The 20,882-nt window shown below is 39.7% G+C and overlaps 3 protein-coding genes and 1 long non-coding RNA gene across 4 annotated transcripts; 1 reads left to right on the forward strand and 3 right to left on the reverse strand.

The window, feature by feature from the left end:
• Positions 1–205: 205 nt before the first annotated feature.
• Positions 206–8,228, reverse strand: LOC125585993. The gene is made up of 5 exons (XM_048755749.1): positions 8,088–8,228; positions 7,222–7,314; positions 5,242–6,808; positions 4,901–5,148; positions 206–4,759 (listed from the first exon to the last, which is right to left on the reverse strand). Exons 1-5 carry the CDS (start codon positions 8,226–8,228, stop codon positions 2,537–2,539), a joined length of 4,272 nt encoding a protein of 1,423 aa, XP_048611706.1. The 3' UTR covers positions 206–2,536.
• A 6,137-nt stretch (positions 8,229–14,365) lies between these two features.
• LOC111215144 (E3 ubiquitin-protein ligase RNF25-like) lies at positions 14,366–16,323 on the reverse strand. Its single transcript, XM_022718479.2, has 7 exons — positions 16,058–16,323; positions 15,818–15,856; positions 15,588–15,725; positions 15,306–15,445; positions 15,152–15,213; positions 14,950–15,068; positions 14,366–14,863 (listed from the first exon to the last, which is right to left on the reverse strand). The coding sequence occupies exons 1-7, from the start codon at positions 16,292–16,294 to the stop codon at positions 14,471–14,473; spliced, it is 1,128 nt and encodes a 375-aa protein (XP_022574200.2). The 5' UTR covers positions 16,295–16,323; the 3' UTR covers positions 14,366–14,470.
• Positions 16,324–16,605: 282 nt separating this feature from the next.
• Positions 16,606–18,253, forward strand: LOC125585125. Its single transcript, XR_007322024.1, has 2 exons — positions 16,606–17,055; positions 17,372–18,253. It is a non-coding gene; the product is annotated as an uncharacterized LOC125585125 (long non-coding RNA).
• Positions 17,171–19,794, reverse strand: LOC106391923 (flavanone 3-dioxygenase 3). The gene is made up of 3 exons (XM_022718478.2): positions 19,036–19,794; positions 18,375–18,622; positions 17,171–17,994 (listed from the first exon to the last, which is right to left on the reverse strand). The coding sequence occupies exons 1-3, from the start codon at positions 19,285–19,287 to the stop codon at positions 17,421–17,423; spliced, it is 1,074 nt and encodes a 357-aa protein (XP_022574199.2). The 5' UTR covers positions 19,288–19,794; the 3' UTR covers positions 17,171–17,420.
• Between the last annotated feature and the right edge of the window lie 1,088 nt (positions 19,795–20,882).

The raw sequence follows: 20,882 nt of genomic DNA on the forward strand, positions 1-20,882 counted from the left end.
GAACACATAACCCAACAAATCCTAGAATCAAGCATGCTCTGATACCAACTTGTAAGGCCCGATCCCGGCTCTAAGCCCAAACTGATCCGCGACCTTACCATCAAACATTTGAATGTCTGATTCAGGTTTTAAGGTCTTTTAATTACTAAGTTCAATTCCATTTCAAGTGAGGTTCATGATCAAAACAATCTTATCAAGTGAACATAAGGCAAATCGGATTGTATATATAATAAATGAGATCCATACATCATCCATAGATTCATACTAATAGGTTTACACACTTAATCTATCATAAGTTCACAGTTTGCACAATAGGCTATCAATACTTCACATCTATCCACAATGACCCATTCACCACACATCTTCCCTTGGCTTGAATCCTCACGGCATCTTTCCTTTACCACGGTCCAGGTCCGGTCCTGAAACCACGCAAACCACAAGATAAACACAACAGGCCGATAACCTAATCATCAAGTCTAAGATTGCATGGTTCGTTCCTAAGAACTAGGGTCTGTCCAGAATGGACCTACCTAAATAAATTCCCAAAAACTAAATAAAATTCATGACAATTCATGATAATTCCTAACTAAGAGATTCCCATAATCAGATCTCAACCGATCCAACCCAAGGTATGAGATCCGATCATAGAACAGCCCGGCTGTTGCCTAAGGCTTAGTCTCTGAACCGACCAAGGCCTGGGTTCAGCGTTCCCTGTCTCCATCAATCCAATAACATCACATGACATAATATAAAAACAGATTCAGAAGAAGTAAAGAGAATGGATGTTTCTGCCAAGCAATCCGACCACAAGTCCATACGGTTCATCCGCAGGCCCGGGGCCGTCTCTTGCAGTCTACACCACTAACCTTAGGAGTTCTTTCCCCTGGAGGCACGTCCTTCTCCTTCTCCTTCTCTTTGTCCCTCTGTCTGGTATCCATCTATACGGCCTGGTCTTCCCACGATCAGAACACGCCAGCAAGATCACACCACTCCACACGGTCCTCCTCTCACAACCGCCGGTCTCTCTCTCTTTATCTTTCTGGTACGATTTTGGCAGAGCTTTGCCTAAGGAATTTCGTGCCATTATCTGTGCCAGGGACTCTTTATTTATAGAGAAACTGAGCCCCAACTGCCCTGGATAAACCGGCACAAGCAGTTAGAGAGAAAGGGCACAAAACTGCCCCTTTTGCACCTTTTCGGAAATAACTGCCCAACTGTCCTTCTCTCCTTTGGGCTGTCCGAAAACAAGGCCCAGAACATCATCCTGAGTCCCTTGTCTTAGGCCAAGACCCACGGATCCTTGGTGGTTCATGTCAAGATCCCACCAGCCCATAACCGCCCATGGCCCGACCACACCGGCCCGGACCATAACACTCCATCGAGCTGAGTTGAGCTCGTGACCAACTGTTCCCAGCTGAGTGAGCTAGTCTATCAGCTCCAGTGAGCTACCCAAGACTGAATGAGCTAACTCCATACTATCATCAGCTGGTTGAGCTTGCTCTCGGCCTTTGTCCAGCTACCGGTCACTCACCCAGCTCTCTTAAGTTTCCTTTTACTTCATCCTGGTTAAGTCTCAGCTTCCTGATGCCCTTAACCTTGTCTTTGAGCCATGATACGCTTGTCCTTAGGTCTGATGACCTGACTGGTGCGTCTCCTCGCACCATGGCTCGTCCCAACGATCCTATCTAGGATCAGGGATGCTACAAGTCTCCCCCACTTGATATGGATTCGTCCCCACTTGATATGGATTCGTCCTCGAATCCGCACCAAGTACTTCTTCTTCGAATTGTTTCATCCAGTCAGGAAACTCAGCTTTCATTCTTGCCTCTGTCTCCCAAGTTATTTCTTCTCGCCCATTGCTCTCCCAAATCACCTTGAGCATTTGGGTTGTTTTATTCCTAGTCGTCTTCTCCATTCTGTCCATGATCCGAACCGGCCTTGTTTCTAAGGTGAGGTTCGTCCCTAGATCAGAAGGAATCTCTGGTATGAAGACATCCTGATCCGACAGGCTCTTTCTTAGTTGAGAGACATGGAACACATTATGAAATGCATCCATCTTGGACGGCAAATCCAACTTGTACGCCACTGCTCCCACTCTCTCAACAATTTGGAATGGACCCAAGTATCTCGGATCTAACTTCCTCCTACCTGAGATTCTCACCCTTCCTTTGAAGGTTATCATCTTCATGTACACCATATCACCAACTTCGAATTCAAGTTCTTTCCGACGTTTGTCAGCATAATGCTTCTGCCGGTCTTGTGATGTTCTCATCTTGTCCTGAATGAACTTGATCTTCTCAGTTGTTTCCTCAACTATCTCAGGCCCTATCATGCTGCGCTCCCCCACTTGGGTCCAGCATAATGGTGTCCTGCATGGCCGCCCATATAAGGCTTCATAGGGGGACATGCCAATACTACGATGGAAGCTGTTATTGTATGCAAACTCCACCAATGGTAGGTGTTTTTCCCATGAGTCGCCCCAATCCAGGACACATGCCCTTAGCATATCCTCTAGTGTCCTGATTGTGTGTTCTGACTACCCATCCGTCTGGGGATGGTAAGCCATGCTCATGTTCACTCTCGTTCCTAAGGCCTTTTGGAAAGCCTTCCAGAAACGTGAAGTAAACCTCGGGTCCCTATCTGACACAATGTTAGATGGAACACCATGTAGCCGCACGATCTCGTCCATGTACTTGACCACGATCTGGTCGACCCCATCTGTTTTCTTCAAGGGCAGGAAGTGTGCTGATTTGGTGAGTCTATCTACTACCACCCAAACCGCATCATTCCTTTTCGTGGTTGTGGGGAAACCGGTCACAAAATCCATTGCGATGTGATCCCACTTCCATTCCGGAATGGGTAAGCTTTGTAACAACCCACTCGAAACCTGATGCTCCGCCTTGACTAACTGGCAAGTAGCACACTTGGCCACCCACTCAGCTATGTCTACCTTCATTCGTATCCAATGATAGTATCTCTTAAGATCTTGATACATCTTTGTTGCACCAGGATGTATTGAGAATTTGGATTTATGAGCGGTCCTCATAATTTCTTCCCTCAGATTCTTATCATTGGGTACACTGACTTGACCTCGTACCAGAATGGTTCCATCTGACATGATCTGGTACTCAGTCAGTTCGTTCTGAGCAACCTTTTGTAGGTTCTCGTCCAAGCCTTGTGCTTGCCTGATCCTGGTAAGGAGATCAGCCTGGTTTACTGCCTCTAAACCCAAAGGCTCGTCCTCGCTGGCCAAAGTGTTCAGATGCAAAGACCGGACCATCCCTTCCAACACCTCTGCTTCCTTCTCAGCTGATACCTCGGCCCTCCTACGGCTCAAAGCATCTGCTACCAAATTTGCTTTACCAGGGTGGTAAGCAATATCAAAATCATAGTCTGCCACAAACTCCATCCATCGTCTCTGCCTCAAATTCAACTCTGGTTGAGTGAATATGTACTTGAGGCTCTTATGGTCGGTAAGGATCTGTACCTTAGCACCATATAGATACGATCTCCAGATCTTCAATGCAAACACCACGGCCGCCATCTCCAAATCATGGGTCGGATAATTTCCTTCATGCTTCCTTAGTTGTCTTGAAGCATAGGCAATCACCTTACCATGTTGAGTCAGGACGCACCCCAACCCTGTGATGGACGCGTCCGTGTATACTACATAAGGTTGATCCACCTCAGGTAGTACCAGAACTGGCGCACTTGTCAACATGTCTTTAAGGGCCGTGAAACACTCCTCACACTTCCCTGTCCAGACAAACTTCACGTCCTTGCCTGTGAGTTGTGTCATGGGTTGAGCCAAACTCGCAAACCCTTTGACGAACTTTCTGTAGTAGCCAGCCAACCCCAGAAAGCTTCTGACCTCCGTAGCATTCTTAGGTTGCGGCCAAGCCCGGATAGACTGAATCTTCTCCAGATCTACAGACACTCCTTGGTCTGAGACAATGTGCCCAAGGAACCCAATGCTCCTCTGCCAGAAACTACACTTGCTTAACTTAGCAAAGAGTTGCTGTTCTCTTAGCCGTTCCAATACTGCCCTCAGATGCCTCTCATGGTCTTCCTTGCTTTTGGAATATACCAGTATGTCATCTATAAAGATGATTACAAATTCATCCAAAAAATCTCGAGAGATACCATTCATCATTTTCATGAACGCAGCTGGAGCATTGGTCAGACCAAATGGCATAACCACAAACTCATAGTGGCCATACCTGGTCCGGAATGTCGTCTTCCTGATATCGTTGGGCTCTGTTGGGATTTGATGATATCCCGAGGCCAAGTCGATCTTGGAAAACCACTTGGCTCCCTTAAGTTGATCCAACAACTCATCAATCCTGGGTAATGGGTACTTGTTCTTCACAGTCACCCTATTCAATCCTCTGTAATCAATACATAGCCTGAAGCTACCATCCTTTTTCTTAACAAACAGGACTGGTGCCCCCCAAGGCGAGACACTCGGGTTTATAAACCCTTTGTCCAACAACTCTTCAAGTTGTTTCTTTAGCTCAGCCATCTCGGCAGGAGCCATTCGATAGGGACTTTTAGACATTGGGGCCGTCCCTGGTTCCAGTTCTATTATGAACGGATCGACCCTATCAGGGGGGATGCCCTGTAGCGTCCGAAACACATCCTCGAACTCACTGACCAGCGGTATCCCATCTGGGTCACCACACCCCCACGACCTCCTTAGTGGTGATTGTGGCCAAGTAAGCCTCACAACCCTTCTCAAGCATCCGTTCTGCTTGGATTGCTGATACCACTAAGCAACCTGAGGCCGGTTTAATACCCTGGAACCTGATCGGGGGTCCACACCCACTCTCAAATTGCACCCGACCCGGTGGCAATCTAAGGTGGCCCGATTCTTTCCAAGCCAGTCCATACCCAATATCACCTCGTGATTCTTAAGGGGGACTACAACCAGATCCACGGGCATTACCCTGTCCTGGATCATCACTGGGATGTCCTTAACCAGTCCCAATGAATGCATCACTTGGCCACCGGCTGCATATACTATGCATGGATCACCCCCCGTCCCAATCTGGAACAAACCCTTTCCGATTAACCCTGGGCTCACAAAACTGTGTGTGGCTCCAGTGTCGAAAAGCACGTGTGTTTCCACACCCCCAATACTTAGGGTCCCTACAAAGACTCAATCTAAGTATCTAATCCGTTCTAGGTTCCGTTACCATGCAATTCTACTGAATTGAAAAAGAATAATCCCAGAGTCATTACCAGTGATCGACTTGAATGGTTTGGTCTCGTCCTCGTCCTTGGACAGCTTGTAAACCCTTGGCGTAGAGGTCTGGCCCCGGCTCTGGCTTGACTTACTTGCCTCCCCGTGGCCCTTCTCCTGTTTTGCTTGAAGTTTGGGACATTCTCGTTTGAAATGTCCCGCCTTCCCACAATGGTGACATCCTCTGGTATCGCCCCCACTTGAGCCCTGTCTGCGGCCTTGTTCCGGCCCTGGACAGTCCCGAGCTGAGTGATCCATCTTGCCACAACGAGTGCAAGCTCCCATAGCCTTCCAGCACTCGCCTCCATGACGTCTCCCACACTTAGGACATTCAGGCCTACCACTTGAGGTTCTACCCTCCTCGGCCGTGTCTCTTTTCCTCTTCCGATCACTACCGGAACCACCAGAAGACACATGGCTCCTGGATTTCAGCTTAGCCTCTTTGGCCAAGTTAGTCTCAACCATAGCCATCCTCTCCACGAGTTCAGACACCGTCTGGAAATGACCAACCGAGCAGTAGGTTCGCAGCTCGACCCTTAGGCCCCGGACAAACCTACGTATCTGTACCGTCTCCTCTTCCAGCTCCTTACCTACGTAACGTCTGAGCCTGTTGAACTTCTCCTCGTACTCACGCACTGACATGCGTCCCTGAGTTAAGTCCAGGAACTGAGACTCCAGACGATCCCATGCTTCAGCTGGAAAGTACTTGTGGTTGAACTCCACCTCAAAGTCTGAGAAACGCTCAATACTCCCATTGGTGCGTTTGTCCAGAGCTAACCACCAGTTGTGTGCATCACCTTCCAGGAAGTGAACTGCAATGTCCTTCTTGTACTCCTCTGGGCAACGAGTTGAGCTGAAGTTCCGAGCTAACCTGCTCCTCCACTCATCGGCCTCGATAGGATCGGTACTACCAGCAAACTGCTTCGTACCTAGCTTGGAGATGTGAGCTAGCAAGCTCAAATAATCCACTCTCCTAGCTGGACGAGCTGGTGGGTCAATCTCCATTACATCAGCTTCGACCGTAGCTCGATCCTCAACTGTCGTAGCAGCTGTTCGAGCTACCTGTGCAGCTGCTTGTGCTACACCTGCTGCTGCCCCAGCTGTCTGAGCTGCCCTCCGAGTTTCCTGAGCCGTGGCCTGAGCTGGTGTGACCTGACCCACAGAAGAATTCTCCAAGGGGGTTAATGCTCGAGTGAATGCCAACATCTGAGTGCCCATGGCCTTAACCACGTCCAACACCTCGCGCATGGACGGCTCGGCCAACTCTACTGCACCCGTTCCATGACCTGTCTGATCTCCTGCATGGGAGGATTCACCTTCCTCTTCACATCCCAACTCATGTTGCTCGCCCAGGTTATCTACCTGAACCTCAGTAGGCAGGATCGGCCCCAAGGGCTCCCCGGTCTCATTGTTAACCAGCCCCGTCTGGGTTGGCAACACTTGAGTGGGATTGATCCCATCTCCAATAACCGGTACAGAAGCACCAGCCACTTCCTTGCCCCTCCTTGACTTTGTTCTCTTAGTTCCCTTAGGAGTTGAAAACACAAACCGGTTAGTCCCATGAACCTGTTTAAACCTCAATCAACACGCACGGTTTAGTAAAACATCATTTACTACCCAATCTTACCGTGAAACCCAAGCCAGAAGTGTGGTGAACACATAACCCAACAAATCCTAGAATCAAGCATGCTCTGATACCAACTTGTAAGGCCCGATCCCGGCTCTAAGCCCAAACTGATCCGCGACCTTACCATCAAACATTTGAATGTCTGATTCAGGTTTTAAGGTCTTTTAATTACTAAGTTCAATTCCATTTCAAGTGAGGTTCATGATCAAAACAATCTTATCAAGTGAACATAAGGCAAATCGGATTGTATATATAATAAATGAGATCCATACATCATCCATAGATTCATACTAATAGGTTTACACACTTAATCTATCATAAGTTCACAGTTTGCACAATAGGCTATCAATACTTCACATCTATCCACAATGACCCATTCACCACACATCTTCCCTTGGCTTGAATCCTCACGGCATCTTTCCTTTACCACGGTCCAGGTCCGGTCCTGAAACCACGCAAACCACAAGATAAACACAACAGGCCGATAACCTAATCATCAAGTCTAAGATTGCATGGTTCGTTCCTAAGAACTAGGGTCTGTCCAGAATGGACCTACCTAAATAAATTCCCAAAAACTAAATAAAATTCATGACAATTCATGATAATTCCTAACTAAGAGATTCCCATAATCAGATCTCAACCGATCCAACCCAAGGTATGAGATCCGATCATAGAACAGCCCGGCTGTTGCCTAAGGCTTAGTCTCTGAACCGACCAAGGCCTGGGTTCAGCGTTCCCTGTCTCCATCAATCCAATAACATCACATGACATAATATAAAAACAGATTCAGAAGAAGTAAAGAGAATGGATGTTTCTGCAAAGCAATCCGACCACAAGTCCATACGGTTCATCCGCAGGCCCGGGGCCGTCTCTTGCAGTCTACACCACTAACCTCAGGAGTTCTTTCCCCTGGAGGCACGTCCTTCTACTTCTCCTTCTCTTTGTCCCTCTGTCTGGTATCCATCTCTACGGCCTGGTCTTCCCTCGATCAGAACACGCCAGCAAGATCACACCACTCCACACGGTCCTCCTCTCACAACCGCCGGTCTCTCTCTCTTTATCTTTCTGGTACGATTTTGGCAGAGCTTTGCCTAAGGAATTTCGTGCCATTATCTGTGCCAGGGACTCTTTATTTATAGAGAAACTGAGCCCCAAATGCCCTGGAGAAACCGGCACAAGCAGTTAGAGAGAAAGGGCACAAAACTGCCCCTTTTGCACCTTTTCGGAAATAACTGCCCAACTGTCCTTCTCTCCTTTGGGCTGTCCGAAAACTAGGCCCAGAACATCATCCTGAGTCCCTTGTCTGAGGCCAAGACCCACGGATCCTTGGTGGTTCATGTCAAGATCCCACCAGCCCATAACCGCCCATGGCCCGACCACACCGGCCCGGACCATAACACTCCATCGAGCTGAGTTGAGCTCGTGACCAACTGTTCCCAGCTGAGTGAGCTAGTCTATCAGCTCCAGTGAGCTACCCAAGACTGAATGAGCTAACTCCATACTATCATCAGCTGGTTGAGCTTGCTCTCGTCCTTTGTCCAGCTACGGGTCACTCACCCAGCTCTCTTAAGTTTCCTTTTACTTCATCCTGGTTAAGTCTCAGCTTCCTGATGCCCTTAACCTTGTCTTTGAGCCATGATACGCTTGTCCTTAGGTCTGATGACCTGACTGGTGCGTCTGTCTGATGACCTGACTGGTGCGTCTCCTCGCACCATGGCTCGTCCCAACGATCCTATCTAGGATCGGGGATGCTACATTATGACTATAGGTCCAAAGACATTCCAAAATGGACCTTGGATCGGGATCATCATTTTTATGATCGATCTCTTTGGACACAGAAAATGAGAATATTCCATCAACATCTTTTATCTTATTTCTGATTGATAACTTTTCATCTCAATCGTAGTTGATGGAAATCTCATATTTTTCTGTTACCTTCTCGTCATCTGGATCCCTATCTTTATTTGGTTCTTCTTGAACCTTTTCATCTATGCCTTCTTTCAGAAATTTTCAATAACAGGTTCTTCTGGAACTTTTCCACTTATGCCTTCTTTCAGACATCTTTCAATATCAGGTTCTTTCCGAACCTTTCTACTTTTCTCAACAATTTTTTTCCGGGGATTTTTATCTTTAGAACCCGCTAGTCTCCCCCTCTTTAACTGAACCCTAGGCTCATTCATTTTGTTACCATCAGTTTGTTCTTTAGGAACATCAACTCTTGATGGAGCATTTTCAGCGGGTATATCATGTCGTATCTGTGAACCCATTTGGTAATTGGTTTGCCAAATTATGCAAATGCACAATTTCCTGAGTTTCCTATTCTCTTTAATTCATAGGGGGTCAAGGTGTAACAACGATTGTGTACACCATATAATATCTTTAAGAATTTCTCTAATTCCTCCCCCAAACAATGGAAATTCATTCTCATTAAAATGGCAAACGGCGAACCATGCCATAAACATATCACCAGTTACTGATTCAAGATACCTTATATACGGTTTGTTCTAACTCTTTCAGAGTTTTATACATTTCCGAGAGCATCTTTAACTCTCCAGGGACTACTAAATATCAAGTTGCAACTCAAGTCGTTTATGTCCTGCCAGACATTTCAATATACTGCATCTATTTTAAATTTTCTCCAGTGACCTTGGAACAAGCCGTTTTTCATACCTCAAGGTCATTTTTTTATTTCATTCTCTGGAGAAATATATACCTTGGACTTTTGGTCCAAACATTTCTCGTTTTTCTAACGAGCTTTATATCAAATTGATTGCCTCATTCACTCTTTGGCTAATCAATTCACTCTACCCTCATATATAGAGGTAGAATCATGATCCTTATTTATATAGCGCTTTTTTATTTTATTGTCGACAATCAATTTTCTCTGTGGTTTCATCTTTTTACCCGTACTGATATGGTTAATCGAGATCTCTTTATCATCATCAATGATTTACCTAGGTACCTGACTATTATATTAACCATATCAACGGTCTCATCATGAGATTCATCTTCTATTTACATTTTTGCTCCTTTTCGAGGACTCTTTGGAACCAAAATGGTCTATCACGTCTCTAGCGTACCATAGACTCATATATCGTCCTTTTAGGACACTATTTTCTTATTGGAGCATTTCAGATGGAATATGAGATATCATTATTTCATCAAAATGTTTGGGAGGCATTTTGTAAATGGATTATCCTACTTTTCATTGTAATCCATTTCACATATCTCATTCCATCAGCTTATCATATTATCCTTCTGGATTGTATATGCCTTTATTACATGCACAACTGTATGTTTACACCCGATCATGGGGATCATCTTACTTGAATTTACTTTATCTAGTTCTTTTTTGAGTGGCCAACATAATTTTCTCAATGTTCCACTCATTAGGATTGTTTAATTCTCCCCCTCGAGATGATGACACTTCATGTCTAAAATCTCGTACTGAATCCCACTCTAGAACCAATAACATATTCAGTTTTCCCATTTTGAGATGAATTATGTTTCAAATCCTTTAAAGTGAGATCTTAATTTGGGGTCTGCTTAAAGAAATCACATATTGTGAACTTGTTTGATGATTCATCACCCATGATGGTTTCCTTTATGTTCTTGACATGCTATATGTGAAAAACTTCTGGTTTTTCAACATTTCACAATAATGTCGATAACATTATTGGAGATGGCTATATATCAGTAAACTTTATGTTTACCACTCATTTATAATTTTGCCATCTTTTTCTTATGCATGTCTTTTCATCATAAGCTCTTCTAGAGCCAATAATATGTTTATATTACTAGATACTATACTTATTTATTTTGAGAAAAGATAGATATTTGTTACCTTTAACCATGTACGATGACCAAATATCTGCCAAGTATGACTATCTCCATCCGGAATCTCAAAATTTTCTTCAGAAAAATAATTCTCATATCACATCGATATTTTATTTTTATTTTCTGGACCAATCATAAAATCTGAATCTGAATCATCAAGATGAGTATTCAAGCTATGAAAGATGGTTCGGGCTCATAAGAGACGAAGTTTAATATACTTTCCTTCTCTTTTTCTTTTTGATTCTCAATATAGATCGGCTAATTATTTGGCGTACGATAATTACGTACCCAATTTTCTTTTTGGCTGTATCTATAGCAAACTTTTTCTGTTTGCCTTTTATCACCCGACCACTTTCATTTTTCGTGGAAGTTCTAATTATTTCACATGGACGGAATCTTCTTCCTCGTCCTATTCCACGACCACGATAGCGATTTCAACCGCATCCACATCCTCGTCTTTTTCTAGTAGGACCGATTTGATTGTTTAGTATCATGATTTCATTTTTTTTTTCAGTTTTCACGGAGGATTTACATCAACTCCGATCCTTTCTTTCAAGGATTTAATTATCAAAGATATTCTAGATCTTTTCTCATGATACACCTCATTTTATAAACTATCATTAAAGTGGGGTAAAATATCATGGTTTTTCTTTTTCTCATCCAATATCGTTTCAACTTATCGATGATTTCTCAAAGCTCATTTTCTCTCAGGTGCATCTTTGCACCCACTTCCCAAGTCTTATAATTATTTCTCGTAATATCAAGGGCTTTTTTTGAGCTTTGTCAAATTTGACATGATAACCGTGTTCATAGAATAATAATATATAAAGACGGAAATTTAAATGCATAAATTAAAAGCATAAAATAAATGCATAAATTAAATTGCCGAAATTTAAAGAGCAATAAAAAAAATTGGAGGCTTAGCCTACCACGTGATCCGAGGAGTCATAGACTACCATATTGATCATTATTTTTTAAAGTCCGAGGAGACATGGTCTACCATTTTGACTTTTACTTTTTGTTTTCAAGATCAGAGGAGACAAAGTCTACCATTTTGATCTTTTCTTATTTCAAGGTCCGAGGAGACTTAGTCTACCATTTTTGACCTTTTCTTTTTATTTACGGAGGCAAAGCCTTCCACGTAACCTTTTTTTTTTCAATTCACGGAGGTAAAGCCTACCACGTGTTTCTTTTATCGTGAAAGCATAGCCTTCCATAACGATCAGTCAGGGAAGGCAACGCCTCGGCTGATTTAAGAACTTTCGAATTGAGAAACCTCAGTTGGTCAGAGCTTCGTGATGATTACGTGTTGTGAATTATAAAGCTTGAAGAAATATTTATATTATTTCTTCATGGAGTGGTGTACATACGTGAGGGAGAAGAAGCTAGATCTTTGCATTAGCTTTGTATTAAGTTGTTGTGGTACGTAGAGAGAGATAGAAATATGACTAGTGTCACTTATATTATTTATCACACACTCGATGTGTTTATATAGGGAGTAAGAGTCGGTCTTATAAACCGACTTAAACAATACGAAAAAATACAAGTCTTATCATGTATAAAGAGATAATCTCTGAAAGCTGTTAGAGACTCATGAAGACATTTGTCCCATTAGATGTCTGAATATAGATGATCATACGTAATAATTTATTAATTTAAATAATATAATTATAAACTTTGTAACTAGATATATAATTATTATTTTTTGGTTTTATTGTCACGTTCTCCATCATTTTACTTAGTTTTGCTAATTTTTCATGTTTTTATTAGGATTTAACTAATTCATTGATTTATTATTAGTTTTCTCTGGGTCATTAATTTATTAATTTAAATAATAAAACTATTTAAAGATTTGTAATTAGATATATAATTTTTAAAATAAATTTTGTAACTTTAACGAGTTAGAACCAATTCTTATTATTCTGTTTTAAAATCATATTTGTTACTGATAATTTTAAATCACATTTGTTACTGGACGTGGAATATAATCTATTTTTTATTATACTTTATAGTTTAATGATAATATAGATAATGTGTAAGTGATATTTATCTTAGTCTATGTTGTATTATAGTTATAGTAGTATATAAATGCTAATAAAAAGAATTATAATGCCGACTTTATCTTAGTATCCATCTTAATAATGTATTATAATTATTTGCCAACTCTATGCTATGATAGTATGTATTCTCATCATACGGGAAATACACACAAAACTTACAAAACTTCATTTTTAAATAATATGAAACATTTTCAAATGTTGTCTTTTTGAAAAAGAACCCCATTTCACTTTTTGTATTAGAGTTATTGAGTCGGCTAAAGATTACTATAAAATTAGAGTAAAGGTGTTGATACTTTAAAATCATGAAAAAGTCAAAATTTGTTTCAATTGAATTGGTATTGATGATGTTGTAAATATATTAATTTATTTCATTTTTGATTCACATTAATTATATGATTTTGTGTTAGTCACTTATTTGAAATTTAATTTGTAGGGAACTAAGACTCATGCTTCTATTGAAAAATGTTCATTTGGAGACTATTTTTTGGGTAACTTTCTATATATGTTATCTCAACGGGATTTTTTTATTCTGCATAATTTCAATTTCGGTGATTATACCATAAAATATAAAAAGACTCATCTGGTTTTTAAGATAAATTTCTATAAAACAACCAAAATCATACCTTGTGATGATTTTCCAAAAGAGTCAACAAATAATGATTTCAGATAATTTTAAAAAATATAGGGACGTCAATCTGAAAATGAATTTTTAGTCGGTATATTTTCTATATCATATTTTGTTTTGATTGATGTGTTTTATTTATGATATGTTTGTTCAAGAGTTCTTCTTTCTAATGTTTTTTGTTTTAGATATTATTGGCGAAGTTGTGAATGTTGAACCTTTGAAATATCTCATTGCAGAAAAAAAAATTTTAACTAAGTTAGAATTGACTATTCATGATACAATGTAAATTTTTTCAGAGTTTAATTAATTAATATTGTTCTATTTCTATGACATGACACCAATTTAAAATTTTAATATTCAGTGATACATGTGTTAACATGCACATTGGGTCTTGGTATGCAAACCAAGTATTAGATTTCTTTAAACCGATCATGAAAATCAGTGATGTGTATTATTGAGTTTTATTCAAGTTATCTCCATTGTTTTATACTTCTACGTGGCCAAAAACATATACTAATAAAATAAATATTATTTTTCATTTTGAGTGCGTTTGCAATTAAACGAATTTTTTTTAAAAAAATAGACTCTTTAATATTAAAAAAAAACTTCACTAAATTGAGATTCAATTTCTAAATAGAAGAATCATGTGTAAACAATAAGAAAAAAAAATTCACACAATAAGCAATTGAGATTTGATTAAAAAGACAGAAAAAAAACACAAAAATTAATATTTATATCTAATTAAATACATTAGCATAAATATAAAAATAATATTAAACTAAAATTATTAAAATATATATTAGCTCGCACAAATATTTTATTAACTAATAAGAACATAGATATAAAAAATAATTGCCACACTTTTTCTGACAATAATTACAGTTTTAGATTGTTGTGGTTAATTTTGTAAATTTATATAAATTTAACTAAAATTTAGATGTTTTTAATGTGTGAAATTTTTTAAAAAACTATCCTTGTAAAACAGCGGAATTTTTTTTTTGTATTTGTAGTCAGTTTTTGAGTCTGAGTTTGATCTCTGTCTCTCTCTCTCGATATATATAAATAATACATGAGTTCTGTCAACTCCTCTGCACCCATTGCTTCGTAGGTTTTCTTGGATCTTGCGGATTCTGCTTCCTTCTGTTGACATTACTATGTCCCCGGCCTCCTCTGCCTCTGCCTCTTCCTCTCCTGTTGTTGGAGGTGCTAGAGTTCGTCTCTGATTCAGCTTCTTTGTGTTCTTGTTCTTGACTTTGACTAGCTTCTTCTTGGTTTGATGAAGATGATGCAGGAGGTGGTGGAGGAGGAAGATACATACCAGGTACAACCGATATGTTTTTCTTTGGTTGAACCAGACCACCCTTCTCTTCCTGCGTCTTTAGAATAGCCTCAAAACGTACTCTTCTCATGTTCTCTGATTCTGACTGGAGCACTGGGTCTTCTCCTTCCTCACCTTGTAGCAAACCAGATTCCTGCTCGGTCCCAAAGCATGAAAGCTAGAATCAATGCAAAGACAAAAAAAAAAGTCCACATGATCAGAAGTTAATGGCTCACTCACATGTTGAGATGACTGAGTTGCACCGACTAAGCCGAGAACATGTTCAATATCACTCGCATGAACAACTTTGCGGCACACTGGACAGTTTCCCAAGCTTTTATCTACTGATCTAGAGTTACCTGCAATACTTAATTTTATTTATAGATTATTTCATTGAATCTAATTCCTTTCCAGTTTCCATCAAAAAAAGACATTATCTCACCATTTTGTGAATCAGCTTCTTTCTCTGTGTGAAGCCAGTTCCACCACCTAATGATGCACTCACTGATCACTTGAAATCAGTAAAGAACCATTAGACACCTTAAACACTGGGAAATAAAAATAATTTTGTAACAGAGAGGTCAACGGTTCTTTACCAGTGGAAACAATGGAAGCAAGACATGAGCTTCATAAAGGGCATTTGATTACTCTGGCCATCCTCAGGGAATAACGGATACAAACACAGTGGACAATCACCATCAGGATGATTCATAATCGTCAGCCTCTCTACTGCTTCCTACAAACATATAATGTTCGTTATACTACATGAGATTCTATCTTACATATACCTATGCAGATCGTTTGCTTGTGATTCAGCAACCTCAGTTATATACTACTAGAGATTTAAACAAGAAAATGAATTTAAAGATTCTTCTAACCTCACAAAGTGCAACTAGCATTAGAGAAGAAGATAGTTCAGAAGCTTTCTCTTGCACAAAACCCATCAAAAGCTTTTGCCTTTGCTCATCAAGACCCTTAGACTCAATCAAACTAATCTGTGGCGGCTCGTCTGGATACTGTAACAACAACAACAAGAAAAGGAAGATCCTTTTTAGCTCAATGAATGAGACAGACAATGATTCACTAGAACACGGAAACCAAACAGTACCTTAGGACCAGCTTGTATTCTCACAACCGCTTCCACAAACTGAAGAGCAGAGCATTACCACAATGTCATCAAATAACAATAAAAGAGATAACAAAAAAAAAAAAACATAAAAATCAAAACTTTTGCATCCCCTTCAGCTTTAAAGCTTTTGTACGATCGACCCAATACACCAACAAAGCCAAAGACACTAATTTGACAATCTTCAATGCGTAAAGTTTCGATTTTTAAAAGAATCAAAACCTGCTGAGAAGAGATCTCGGCGGTACGGGGCTTGATGTGGAGGTGAAGATGAGGAGGATACGAATCCACTATGACGGCTTCATCGCCGTAAACAGCTTCCACAGCTTCCATCTCCATCGCTACCTCTTCTTCCGTCATTTCCGCAGACGGCGAAGAAGAGGAAGAAGCGGAAGGGATGTCCGAAGCAGAGCAGAAGACCTTTTCCGTAATTATTATTCCTCTTCGCCACGTATTCATGTATTTATAGACTATTTTCCACACTTCCGTATTCCTCCGAATTTGATCATTCGTGCTCAAATTCACCCTCTCGCAACTGTTCAAATTATTTTGACTAATCATACAATTATTCTGAATTACACAACTTTAACTACATCTACGTTCAAATCATCGTCTTCGATCAATAGAAATTTTTGTAGCTATATATTCATTTCTATCGACTTTTTCAGAATTAGCCATATTATATACACATAATAATAGATGACTCTCTAATCATAATCTCTAACGCTTTTTTGGAAAAAAATTATATTTCACATTATTTTTACTAATCGTAAAATTATACTGAACAACTAAACTATATTTGCATTCAAATTAGGACACATCATCGTCAATAGAAATTTTTGTCGGTATAGATATATATCCATTTTATTGATTTTTAGCCTTAACAGTATAATATATACACAGAGATGATTACTCCATATCATAATCTACAACGCTTGTTTTTTGAAAAATGATCTTTTTGTATATAATCCAGGTACCGTTGCAAATGGGGCGTTGTTGTTCAATTCAAAAGTATACGAAGACCAAGTAAATGAACAATATTTATCGGCTAAAAACGTAAATAAAAAAGGATTCACGATATAAATTAAAAAAAAAAACAATAACGATAACGGAGTGAAGTTTAACGGCGAATCTACCGACGGAACCGAGAAGATGAGGCGGAGCCGTATTAACAGAGCTTACCGGAGAAAACTATTATCACCGCTTATTTACCGTAGACTGTAAGTAGTTCGATACGGTGCTGCAAATTTACCTTCTTTGTTATGAATTATCACCATCTTCCGAGTTCAGACACTGTTCTTCTTCTTGACTGTATCAATGAATCTTTGCTTTACATTCAAAACTTTTTATGGATTTTTGTACGATTTATCAAGAGAAAAATGAGAATCATTTGCAATTATGACAAGTAATTATTATTTTTGTATGTAACATATAAACAATTACATTTCACTTGCAGACAATCTTACTCATGTTCTGTAATAACCTAGTGGTTTCATAACACATTACACTACTTAATACATTTTTCAACTTACTTAGGTTCCAAGTGATCCAACAGAAAGGGAATTTGCAATCACGGACACCATCTTCAGAACTTATTTTTCTTAACTGTATCCATGAATCTCTGCTTTGTAAGATCGTTTCTTGAGATATACTCAAGAAAATCATTAAAGCTGAAATCTCCATAAGCAGCTGGTTTGTCTTCATTCACAAGCTGAGGTGCTGGACTTATCTTCTTGTTCATTGGTAAGCTGTGTAGACTCGCGAAAGAGAGGCGGTTGACATCTTTGTTCACTGTTACTCGATGAACCACACTCCTGTAGATGCCATTGCTCATCACTTCTACTTGATCTCCAAGCTGCACAATCAGAGCTCCTTCTATGTACGGCACACAGATCCAGTTGTTGTTTTTGTCTTTTATCTGAAGCCCCTGGCTGCTTTGGAGTAAGATGGTCAGTGAGCTAAAGTCAGAGTGTGGTGGCATCCCCAAGGCTATCCCGGGTTGTGGACACGCTGGGTAGCAGTTCACCGCCATGACTTGTGACCCTTCTTCGATTTCTTCCTGTAAGTAACTTTTCTCGAGGCCTAGACTTTCTGAGATAGCTTCCATTAATTGCTTGTGTAACACATGCGTTGCTTCTGAGTATTTCCCCACTTTTTTCCTGATAGTTAGAGGATAGATCACATCAGTTCTGAGTCCTAGATAGTATTACAAGTTTTGAAACATCTATGGAGCAATAGGATATTTCTACTGTTGTGACGGACCAGACTCTTTACTATAGCCAAATGTCCGTCACTAGATGTCCAATTCCTCGCTTAGTATGATATTTAGGAGAAGCCTTCCCCCAAAAAAAAATTTGTCAGGGCTTACTCCCAAAACAGACAATATCATACTAAGCGAGGGGTTGGACATCTGGTAATGAATCTAGTAGAGCATCTGGTCCAAAAATGGGCATCTGGTCCGTCATATGTACCCATAAAATGTGAATAAGTTTTGTTTGATATTTCATATAGTGAAGTTGGCCTAGATAGGTTAACTTACTTGTAGCATGGAGGGTTGGATGGCCAGAGATCAATCCACTTTGAGGGAGGGTGTGAGTAATGTTTAATGAAGTCTCTCCAGTAATGAACACTGTCTGTTGCATGGTTGATGCTGGTGCCATATCTTACTGGCGTATGAACATCATCAGAAACCAGAAGCATCTTCTCATGGGAAGGTAAGTCAAAGAACCTTGTAGCTGCATCAAGTGCATCTCTCATCACCGATGATGATATTCCATGGTTTGTAACCTGTTGAGAAGAAAGTTTTTGATCAGAGTTATGTACTTGAATAAAGAGTGATACAAATGATACTAGTGTAGTGTGCTTTAATGAAACAGAGCAGAGCCAGCATACATGACATTAGCATAAAGAATAAAGATAAGCATGTCCACGTGGCTACTTACTTTTATCCTCAATAAAGACAGAAACTAAGGACTTTGTCTTTTTTCATTTAAATCTTTTTGATAAGGACTTAGTTGATTGGTGGAAATACAAACCAAAAAAAACGAACTCATAAGTCTCTCTATACAACACATGGCCTAAATCTAATGAATAGAACACTTTTGGATTGTAATAGTTCATGAATCTAAGCTACATAACTTGTCACGTGTCTTACCTAGCCATACATGTGTAGTTTATATAGCTGAAAACAAGAATATTACCTGAAAGAAACCAAACTCCTTGCAAGCCATTTCAATCTCATGGATGACACTGGGTCGAAGCAGAGGATCATGTAAGAAGGAGAGATCAATGACAGGAAGATTGATGCTACCAGTGCCAATGCTTGGACTGAGAACTGGTCGTTGTGAAGGCGGAAGAATGTAACGGGTAGGCACGTGAGGGACACCTGACTCAGTGAGTGACATGGCACTAGTAAAGCAATCACCAAGCACATTTTTATTTGTTTCCTCCATTTCTTTTTGCAAGAATCTGTTTTGGTACTTTAGGGTCTCACCTTGTCTTCCTACTTATAGTAAGCAAGCATGCAAAGCGTGTTTTTATATACACATGAAGATAACCTGGTCTTTATTTTAAAAGGTCATTGTTTCTTCTCTTCTATTTGAAAACGGTTTTGGAAACTACCGGCTTGTGTTCAGATACATAAACATTAAATGAATGGTTAGATACTTCATTCAAATAAAGAATTCTCATTTGCTTTTTAGAGTTGCCACATCAGAGCTTGAAAGGTATTTGTGAAAGGTGTATGACTAGTTGCATTTTTTGCTTTTTGGATTAAACAATTATTATTTTGAAAGAGTCATCATGTTAACAGATTCTTTTTTTTTTCATTTTTAATAGAAACCATAAACATCTCCTTTTTGTGCATATACGTCATCAGGAAGGTTGAGAATTGGTATAAGTTCATGGAGATCATTACTACTATATGTGAACTGTTGTCTTTTCTACTGAGTAATGGGTTTTGGATTTATATGAAGGTGAACTTGGGCTTATCTGTATTCGGCTCAATCAATTAGGTAGGGTGATTTCTTTTGGATGAATGATAAAAGTGATGATTTGTTTTCTTGTGCATCAGGGAACAAAAAAGATAAGGAGAGAAAGTGGTGAGATTCAATGGAAGGAGAAACATGGAAATGCAAAAAAAAAAAAACATAATATAAGTGGTGACCAGTTGAGAGACAAATACAACTTGGTGGCTCCAATTTCAAATCTGCATAGTAATGTCTTAAAACAAGTATATATCTCTTCACAACCGTGAGGGTCTCTCTTCTAAAACGTGTTTACTTTGACTTATGTCGGCATTGGACCTGCAAACGACCTTTTAAGATAATGGGCTTAGAGCAAGTGCATCAATACGAATTTTAGAATGGTCCTTAGAGTATTTAATTAGTTTATGTAGTTTAGGACTTTGGTTAAGGACTTTTGTTAAAATGTTGATTATGGGTGGGACTTTTGATAAGTCCTTAGGTTTTTAAAAAAAAATTTAACTAGTTTTTAAAATTACAAACATTTTATTAGTGGAAAAAAAATACAAAGTTGAGAAATTAAAACACACACAATTTATTCATAGAAACTTAAAATTACATATTATTCGGAAGATGTCCAAATTTAGCCCATATATTTTCAATCAAATCGTCTTTTAAGTTTTCATGGATTTGTCTATTCCGAAGCCTCGTTCGACGATCCATTGTAGTGCCGACATTTTCACTGATATTCGAAGGCATCTTGACGGTAAATGTATCCGGAACTTCTCTTGGTTGAAACTCAAATTTGTTATACTGAGTGAATGATGCCCGTTCATCTTCGACAATCATATTATGGAGTATGATACATGCTCTCATAACATTTCCTATTTTCTCTTTATCCCATAACTTTGACGGATTTTTGACAACGGCAAATCTAGCTTGAAGGACTCCGAAGGCACGCTCGACATCTTTTCGAACTGATTCTTGGGTTTGAGCAAATAATGAATGCTTCTGATTTTGTGGTAGTCGGATAGATTGAATAAAAGCCGCCCATTTCGGATAAATACCATCAGTGAGATAATATC

Source organism: Brassica napus, chromosome C4, assembly GCF_020379485.1.
Source record: "Brassica napus cultivar Da-Ae chromosome C4, Da-Ae, whole genome shotgun sequence".
Classification (NCBI taxonomy): domain Eukaryota; kingdom Viridiplantae; phylum Streptophyta; class Magnoliopsida; order Brassicales; family Brassicaceae; genus Brassica; species Brassica napus.

Excerpts from the sequence above, each read along its gene's own strand:
- LOC106391923 (XM_022718478.2), bottom strand. The coding sequence starts at position 19,287 with ATGGAGGAAACAAATAAAAATGTGCTTGGTGATTGCTTTACTAGTGCC. Across the intron at positions 18,623-19,035 it reads AGGAGTTTGGTTTCTTTCAG|GTTACAAACCATGGAATATC; the intron begins GTAATATTCTTG and ends TCTTCTCAACAG. Across the intron at positions 17,995-18,374 it reads TCCAACCCTCCATGCTACAA|GAAAAAAGTGGGGAAATACT; the intron begins GTAAGTTAACCT and ends TCTAACTATCAG.
- LOC125585993 (XM_048755749.1), bottom strand. The coding sequence starts at position 8,228 with ATGGGCTGGTGGGATCTTGACATGAACCACCAAGGATCCGTGGGTCTT. Across the intron at positions 7,315-8,087 it reads GGGCAGTTATTTCCGAAAAG|GACCGGACCTGGACCGTGGT; the intron begins GTGCAAAAGGGG and ends GCGTGGTTTCAG. Across the intron at positions 6,809-7,221 it reads TCATTGTGGATAGATGTGAA|GTTCATGGGACTAACCGGTT; the intron begins GTATTGATAGCC and ends AGGTTTAAACAG.
- LOC111215144 (XM_022718479.2), bottom strand. The coding sequence starts at position 16,294 with ATGAATACGTGGCGAAGAGGAATAATAATTACGGAAAAGGTCTTCTGC. Across the intron at positions 15,857-16,057 it reads CCGAGATCTCTTCTCAGCAG|TTTGTGGAAGCGGTTGTGAG; the intron begins GTTTTGATTCTT and ends TCTGCTCTTCAG. Across the intron at positions 15,214-15,305 it reads TGCTTCCATTGTTTCCACTG|TGAGTGCATCATTAGGTGGT; the intron begins GTAAAGAACCGT and ends TCAAGTGATCAG.